General features: G+C 55.7%; 1 protein-coding gene across 1 annotated transcript in view; it reads left to right on the forward strand.

Moving 5' to 3' along the window:
• Nucleotides 1–9013, forward strand: part of PODN (podocan) — a 14980-nt gene that overhangs the window by 3290 nt on the left and 2677 nt on the right. The window contains exons 4-9 of the mRNA XM_025052106.1: nt 1477–1586; nt 2696–2852; nt 3160–3275; nt 3832–4489; nt 7547–7695; nt 8538–8728. Of these exons, the coding sequence (XP_024907874.1) occupies nt 1477–1586; nt 2696–2852; nt 3160–3275; nt 3832–4489; nt 7547–7695; nt 8538–8721 (1374 nt within the window). The 3' untranslated portion in view covers nt 8722–8728. The remainder of the gene's footprint in view (nt 1–1476; nt 1587–2695; nt 2853–3159; nt 3276–3831; nt 4490–7546; nt 7696–8537; nt 8729–9013) is intronic.

The following is a 9013-nucleotide window of genomic DNA, read 5'->3' on the forward strand; positions in this document are numbered from 1 at the left end:
GCTCAGACATGGCCCAGATCCCACACCTTAACCCAAGGCATCAGAGTGGTCAGTCAATGAAGACAGAGACCAAGGCTTACAGGAGTATAGGGGAGGGGGCACTTTCAGGGCTTCCTGGAGGAGATGGCATGTAAAGGGCCTTAAAGGGTAACAGGGCTTCAGGCAGGGGTCCTGAGGCAGAGGACATTGGAGTAGAAGGAACAGCATGAGAAAAGGTACAAAGACACTCAACCTCAAAATATTTGGCATGCCCAGGGCCCTTCTCCCTGAACTCTCTGGAGATGACCGTGGCTATGTCCAGTGGCAGTCTCTAGCCCCTTCCACTCCTCCCACTTGAGACTCAAAGTTCCTCCTGGTTCCTGGATGTCTCTGCTAGATATCTAACGGAAGTAGAATTACTACTTCCCACCCACAGCCCCCAATCCTCCTGCTGCCTCTCCATCTTTGTAACGGATGTCTCCAACCATCTACAGCACAGCCAGTCTGAGAGCAAACCCAGAAGTGCTTCGCTCACCATGTCCAGTGCCACTGCAAGCCCTCAGGCCCTGGCACAGGTCCATCATCCCACACTTGAGTGCCCCCGCCTCCTCATTTGCTGCCCCTTCTCCTCAAAGCAAAGAGAGTGACCTTTAATAATTATGCCCTGCTCTCCCCTACATTCCCCTCCCCGCTAAAAACCCTCCTATAGATTTGCCTTCTGCTCAGAATGAAAAAGCCACACCACCCCTTGGCCTGCAAGGCCTCTTAACTTGTCTCCCCATTTGCTCCCTCTTGCTGCACTCCAGCCCCCAAATCCCACAAACCCCTATTCCAGGCCTGCACTCACTACTCTGCTACTGTGGGTGCTCTCTCCTCAGATGGTATTCATGGTGCCATCATGCCTTAAAGTGTCCCTTGTTCCCTGAGCATCTGACGCAGTCATTCTCCGTCTTCAGCCTGTTTGAATTCTCTGCATAGCAGCGATCACTGTCAGATACTTTCATTCCTTGCTTATTGTCTTCTCCACTAGGATGTGAGCTTGGGGTGGGGAGTGGCAGAGGCATTTCTCTGTCTCATTTCCCAAGACATGCCCAGCAAGCTCCTGGAACAGTGCCCAGAATGTTGTAGACTCAGGCTCTACTGTTGAATGAATGGAGGGTGGACACTGTGGGCTGTGTCTGGGGAGGTGTGCGGGCTCGCTGTGGCTGGACAGAGGGCCAGTGTCAGGGAACAGTGATGGGGGGAAGAGACCAGGAGGATAGGCATGGCAGGGGACAAGCCCAGTAGGCTTTGACTACCAAGCTCAGGGTTGTGAGAACCACAGAAATTCTGTTTTTGTGTTATCAGGAGCATAAGACTGTTTTCCATTTTAGAAAGATGGCTCTGGTTACAGGTAGGAGACAAATTGAAGGGGCCCAAGTGAGCGGCAGGCAGTGGCACCCAGAGCTGGCCTCTGCCCCTCCATTGGTCTTTCTGCCCCAAATCTCCCCTTTCTAGCTGACCCTGGCACCCCGATTCCTGCCCAACACTCTGATCAGTGTGGACTTCGCTGCCAACTATCTCACCAAGGTCTACGGGCTTACCTTTGGCCAGAAGCCAAATTTGAGGTCAGAGGTCAGAGGGGGCCCTGGGCTCGGGCTGGGGAAGTGGGAGGAGCTGAGGCAGAGGCTGCCACCCTGAGTGAGGCAGAGAGGACTCAGACAGGCCCTGGAGGAAGGCCATGCTGTGCAGTGCCAGCATGATGCCCCAGCTCAGGACTGCCGTGAGGGATACCCCAGGCTACAAGGGCAAAGTGTCTGAGGGCCGAGACCTAAAAGATGAAGAGAAATCAGTCCAGGAGGTGAGGACAGAGGGTGATGTCTGTGGGGTTATGGGAACTAGATGAGGGTGGATCCTTCCTTCCCCAGCACCTGGGGAAAAAGCATCTTCTAACGGGCAGAGCCATTCCTTGCTGAGAGCTGCTTTGGGAAGAGTGAGGCACCACAGTACAGGTGTATGAGAAGGGCAGGGTGGTGCTGTAGAGGACTATCCCTAGTGTTGCTTCTGTCCCTGAATCTGTCACCTTTCTGTGGAGCCAATGTCACTGTGTGTGGTCCCATCCCATAGACGAGAAGGCTAAGGCCCAAGAGAGGCACACAGCAAGAATGAGCTAAATCTTCTATGCATTTCTTTTGCTCCTTGTCTTCTCTCCCTCTGGTATGTTAGCTCCATGAAGGCAGGGTCTTGTCGATTGTGCCCACTGCTATATCTTCAGTCTATAACAGTCCTGGAATGTAGGGGCACTCACTCTATTTGCCAAATGAATGAGCTGTTACCTCCTCCGAGCCAGGCCCTGTGTTGGGTACCAGGAATAGTCCCCATCTTCAGAAAGTCCCATGGAACTCAGCACCAGCTGTGTGGGATTGACAGGCAGGGACTCCAGGGCTATGACTGTCAGGGAATGATTGAGAACCTTGAAGGGCATGGAGGAACATGGACTGGGGGTCAGGAAATCCTATTTCTGCCACTAGCTTGTGGGGCAACCTCTGGTGAATCCGTGGTCCCTTTGGCCGCGTAGGGGGATCTGGATTGGGAGAGGGGTCTGAGGTTCTTCAGATGGGAGGAGGGTGTCCTGGGCCCCACGCTGAACCTGAGCAACGTTTAGAGGCTCACCAGGTGAGCTGGGGCTGAGGGTAGTGGGGCCTGGGTGGGTGAGGACCTGTGCCTCGTCCCTCAGGTCTGTGTACCTGCACAACAACAAGCTGGCGGACGCTGGGCTACCGGACAACATGTTCAACGGTTCCAGCAACGTCGAGATCCTCATCTTGTCCAGCAACTTCCTACGCCATGTGCCCAAGCACCTGCCGCCCGCCCTCTACAAGCTGCACCTCAAGGTGGGAGGAAGTGGGCAGGGAGGGTCACCCCCAGAGCAGAGACCTGCAGTGGGGGAAGAACCCAGGCCCACATGGGCACAGTGGTAAGGCTATGGGACCTTGGGCACATGCCAGAAGGCACAGTGTCCACTGCAGAGAAGCAGCCAGAAGCTTGGACACCTAGCTGTCAGTCCCAGGCCTGGGGTGCTCCAGGCCTGGGCCCACTCTCTGTGACTTCCCCGGATACCTCTTCATACCTCCTCCCAAGATTCTGCCCTTGCCCCTTGGCTATCCCTCACATTCCATTCCCCACTGTCCCACTCCCCAGAACAACAAGCTGGAAAAGATCCCACCAGGTGCCTTCAGTGAGCTGAGCAACCTTCGGGAGCTGTACCTGCAGAACAACTACCTGACTGATGAGGGCCTGGACAACGAGACCTTCTGGTGAGCCCCAGCCTGGGCCCTCAGGGGGACCAGGTAACCAGGGAAGTTCCTCCCAGGGCCCACTTAGCAAGCCCTCGCACACACATCCTTCAGCCAGTTCCCTGGAGAAGGACTTCGAGTCTCATGATGCAGCTGACATTTCTGTCCCCAAGAACAAGTGTTATGAATGCGTAAGGCATGTCACAATTCCACTGAGGCAGGAAAGCATTTGCAGAGGCTGGCTTATTGTTACAAAATAGAAACTCAAGCATTCTTGTTGAGGCAAATATATTTCCTTCTTTTTAGCACTCAGAGTAGCCACAAAAGGCTTTGAACAATTGGTCAATCTTCAGATAAACCCATATATGTCAGAAACCATGCTAGAGCCTTCCTATACCAATCTCATTGAATAACCCAAAGAGAGGCTTGGAGGAGACTGAAGTCCCCTAGTCAGCAATTGGCAGAGCTGGGATGAGTTAGAGGCAGGTCCCCTGCCATCTCCCTTGGGAATAATGGTGGCAACAAGCACCATGTGGGTTCCTGCCAAACGTCCTTATTTACCTCCTCTTCCCCCTAGGAAGCTCTCCAGCCTGGAATACCTGGATCTTTCCAGCAACAACCTGTCTCGGGTCCCGGCGGGGCTGCCACGCAGCCTGGTGCTGCTGCACCTGGAGAAGAACGCCATCCGGAGCGTGGATGCAGAAGTGCTGACCCCTATCCGCAGCCTCGAGTACCTGCTGTTGCACAGCAACCAGCTGCGCGCGCATGGCATCCACCCGCGGGCCTTCCAGGGCCTCAAGCGGCTTCACACGGTTCACCTGTACAACAACGCTCTGGAGTGCGTGCCCAGCAGCCTACCCCGCCGCGTGCGCACCCTCATGATCCTTCACAACCAGATCACCGGCATCGGCCGGGACGACTTCGCCACCACCTACTTCCTGGAGGAGCTCAACCTCAGCTACAACCGCATCACCAGCCCACAGGTGCACCGAGACGCCTTCCGCAAGCTGCGCCTGCTGCGCTCGCTGGATCTGTCCGGCAACCGACTGCACACGCTGCCGCCGGGGCTGCCCCGCAACGTGCACGTGCTGAAGGTCAAGCGCAATGAGCTGGCTGCCCTGGCACGCGGGGCTCTGGCCGGCATGGCCCAGCTGCGTGAGCTCTACCTCACCGGCAACCGGCTACGCAGCCGGGCCCTGGGCCCTCGTGCCTGGGCTGACCTCTCCCATCTGCAGGTAAAGGGGAGTGGGGCTGGGCCGTGCCCATGTGATATGGCTGCCCTGAGCCAACCATCTGCTGGGCCCTGGGGGGAGGGATGAGCAGGAAAGGAAGCCTGGGCTGTGAGCGAGGTCCCTGCTGGGGTGGCTGGGTCTTAGGGTAGGGGTCTGGGCCATGCGGAGGGTATGGCAGGCCTGCCTGGGTCCAGGAGTGAAGGGTAGAGAACAGCTGGTATGACCAGGCTGAGATCACCACCTGCAGGCACAGGCTTGAGGAGGGCTGTGGGGGTAATGGGAGGTCATGGCTGCTGGTAGGGAAGGCCCATGGTTCAGAATGATTGAGGAACAGGGTCAGGGGCAGTGCATGTCGCAGGAGAGTCAAGCTGACCCACCCACAGGCACAGGAATATGTGCCTAGAAAAGACTGGGTTTGGGGGAGGGGAGGACAGCAAGGCGGGTGGTCTACAGAGGGCTGGAGGCACCTGAAGCATTCAGGGGCTGGTCAGTGGATGTAGCTGGTGTGGCTCCTGTGGCCGTGGTCAGATTCAGGCAGGATGTCGCTGTATGAACTGAGCTTCTTACAATAAAACCTTCTGACTCAATGAAGGGCTGAGAGGAACTTTATTAGAGAAACGGGAAGCAGGGCCGAGGTGCTGCCAGGCCACTCTGCTGTCCTACCAGGCCCATCAGGGAGCCTCAGGGCCTCTGCCTTGCTGTGTTCTCTACTCCCAGACCTCCTCAGGACTTGCTCCTCCCTCTTTCTTAGGGATCGGCTCAAATGTCACCTCCTTGGGAGGTCTTCCCTTAGCCTACCACCTTCCTCTGCTTTGTTTTTCTTCATAATCCTCATTCCTTCCGAACATTAGGACATCTGTTTGCTTGTTGCCTGCTCTTTCCGCTAGAATAAGGTCAGGCATTTTAAGTCAATTGCGTTCACTGCTGGGCCCAGGGCCCTGGTCTGATAAAGGGGAGCTTGTGGGAAGAGCTGTCAGGATGGGGATGTCTGAGTGGGGGGCAGGGAGGGGAGGCAGGGCCCTGAGGGTGGAGCTGGGTGGGAGCTGGGGAAGGCAGCTGGCCCTGCAGGAGCCCTGTTACCTGGGGCTCTCCGCATCCAGACCACCCTGCTGAGTGCCAGACACCAGGATTTAACCACTGTGCCAGTCTCCCTTGGGTGTCCCTCAGGAACCTGTTCTCAAGGGTCCCAAACCCCATTGTCCTTTCCTCCACACCTCCTCCTCCTACTGCATTTTCAAACTCGCTGAAGGCGGTGACATCTACCCAGGTGCCCACAGGAAACCTGGAAGCAGCCCTTGACATCCCTTTTCACACCATCTGCCCCGCAATGTCCATTGTTACTGCAACCTGCCAGTTCTACTGTCTCATCTCGATCTGTACACTTTTCACCATCCCTGCCGTCTATACCCCAAGCCAAGCCACGCCACCCCCATTTCTTGCCTGGACCTTCCTAGGAACTCTCCATTCCTATACTCCCTATGTAATCAGAGGGTGTCTTGAAAAACACATGCTCAGCTTATGCTCCTGTCCAGCCACTCTTCTGTGGCTCCCCATTGCCCTTAGAATCCAGACCAGAATCCTTGCCATTGCCTTCAAGGCCTGCTCTGCCCGTGTTCCCAGCTGAGCTTCTTTTCCCAGGCTCACTAGGCTTTGCTGATACTGGCCCCTCTGCTGGAAGCACTTTTCCACCCTGGTGACATCTGCTCACTCATTCATTCCACAAGCCTGTATTGAGCCTCCACCATGTGCAGACATAGTTCTAGAACTAAGGACTCAGCAAGGGATAAGACAGATGGAGGGTCACTGCCCTCAGCTTAGGTGTCCCCTCCTCCAGAAGTCACCAATGATGGGCAGTTAAACACCTCCCTGGGCCTGGATGAATTCAGTCAGGGATGGAGTGTCTGGTGGTGGTGGTGGGGAGGGTTCTTTCTCTCACTGTTGGATCTTTCTACAAGCAGCAGCTGCTCTTGCTGCCTCAGAGCCCCTACCTGCTCTGGCTGCCATCAGTGCCCCTGACCTGAAACTGAGTCAGGCTCCTCTTCCAGCCTGCCTCATCACACAGCCCCCTTCCTCCTCTGTCATTGTCAAATTCTGTGCCCATCTCTCCTGCTAGCCTGGCTTCCTGAAGGTGGAAGCAGCATCTCAGTGGATTCCATATCTCCGGCACCTGTGGGCACAGAGGATGCATGGAATGAAAGAGGAAGTGCTGGAGTTGTGTAGCGGGAACATAGTGGGCAGCAGGGAGCCCTGTGGTAGGGGAGGTGACACGGAGGCTCTCTATGATGTGTGAAGTTTATGCTCCCCTTGAATGTTGAATCTGGATTCATGGGCTCCAGCTTCCAGCCCCAGCCTGCTGGGGTGAGGAAGGGAGCTTAGAGATAATGGAGTTCTACCCATGGCTGCACCAGTGTGTGTTGGGCGAGGGTGTGCTGACAGCCTGAGGAGTAATGAGCTGGCTTTATGCACATCTGGTTTCCTGCCCACTGCAGGTTTGTTCTGCTCCCTGGGAAAAACACCCCATTTTCCTGGCCTTCTCCTTTCTGGACTATAGGCATGTGGTAAATCTGAGACTGGCCAGCCTGGGGCCTGACTGCCATACAGGGTCACTGCCTGCCTTGCACTCTGGCCCCTGCCCATCAGGCCCCCAAGGTCTACAAATAAGTAGCCACACCCATGTGGCCTCGAAGACTAGAGGATCCCTGGCCCCTGCCCTTCTGGGGTCTTTAGTCTAATGGGGGTAGCAGATGTGTTAAGGAAGAAAGACTGTGATATCCACACATCCTGGCTGTGAACCCATGTGGGAAGGTAGAAGGAGCTGGGTAGGACATACATCAATTAAAACGAAGGTTGAAGTTGGGCACATCGGGTTCCAGCCTTGTACAGGCTGTGTGGCCTTGGACAGATCTCTTAACCTCGTTGAGCCTCTGTTTTTCCATCTGGAAAATGGAGATAGTTATAGACCCCACCTCATAAGGTTATGGTGAGATTTAAGTATGTTGGCGGATTGGAGGGGTCTTTGCAATTTGTTAAATGCTTTGACTTTCCTGGTCAACCCTGCAGCTGCTGGACATTGCCGGGAATCAGCTCACAGAAATCCCCGCGGGGCTCCCCGAGTCACTCGAGTACCTGTACCTGCAGAACAACAAGATTAGCACCGTGCCTGCCAATGCCTTCGACTCCACGCCCAATCTCAAGGGGATCTTTCTCAGGTAGGAGGTCCCCTGTGGCCCTGAACATGCCCCTTGGGAAAAATGTGGCCCAGAGACCATATGTGACGCTGTGTCCACAGCTGGCCATGCTGTGCCTGGACCTCAGACCAAAGACAGCAGATGTTCAGGTCCTCACTGGGCTGTGGCAGTTTAGAATGATTCGGGGGACTCAGCTCCCTGTGATGAGGAGCTTCCGTACAGCGGAGCCAGGGTGGCCCTTCCCAACATCCCCTTTCCCACCATCTCAAATCAGAGAGTAGAAGACAGATCAGAGAAAGGCAGAATGCACATTCCCAGGGGCTTTGTGGCCCAGAAGGCCCTAGGCTGGGTGACATTGGGGTGGAGTATGACCTGTGCTCTGGCTCCTGCAAGGGACTGAGGCAGAGATTTGAGGGGGCCCGAGATCAGAGTGCAGCCTCCACTCTTCCACAACCTGTATGTCCCTGGCCCAGCATGGCTCTGGCTTTGCCTATGTGCCATTTCACACCAGGCACTTAGATGACCCCAGACCGGCAGCCCAGAAGTCTCAGGCCTTGGTGTTCCTAAGAGAAGCTGCCCATGTCTTCAACTCCCAAATCACAGTGAGCACATATGCAGGGGAAGCCTTCCCCTTACTTTACAGATGAGTAGCCCAGGGTCAGTCCCTGTCCCCCCAAGGTGTAGCCACACTGGACATCTTAGACTCCCCATGATATGCAGTGCCTCCCAGCCCCCTGCTGTTTGTGCTTGCTGTGCCATCTTCCTGGAGAGCCTGTTCCCTCCCCGTTACCTTCGGGGGTGTGTAAGTGAGGGGACCCTAGGGTTAGGCTCCTGGCACTGACCCCACGTGGGTGACTGTACAGGTTTAACAAGCTGGCTGTGGGCTCTGTGGTGGAAAGTGCCTTCCGGAGGCTGAAGCACCTGCAAGTCTTGGACATAGAAGGCAACTTTGAGTTTGGTGACGTTTCCAAGGACCGGGGCCAGCTGGAAGAGGACGAGGAAGAGGATGAGGAGGACAAGGGGGAAGAGGAAGAGGACAGGCGATAGTGAACAGGTGAGCCCCACCTGACGCAGGTGGGTGGTCTGCGTAGGGGCACACTCACCTCTCCTTGCCAGGTTCCTGAGCCAGTTTAGGTTCTCTCTGTCTGTTCTTCACCCTCTACCTTTGCTTCATCATTCATTTTGCAAACCAATAAGAGCACTTGGTGTGCACCGGGCCCTGCGGGGGTGGTCGGGTATAACAGCAAGCCCGTGGGAGGCCAGCCTGTGCCAGGGGATTCTCTCCAGGGTGATGAGTGCCCTGATTGGACATGTACAGGGGCTGGATGGTGGAAGCAGG

The sequence above is a fragment of the Pteropus alecto genome, unplaced genomic scaffold (assembly GCF_000325575.1).
Source record: "Pteropus alecto unplaced genomic scaffold, ASM32557v1 scaffold25, whole genome shotgun sequence".
NCBI lineage: Eukaryota > Metazoa > Chordata > Mammalia > Chiroptera > Pteropodidae > Pteropus > Pteropus alecto.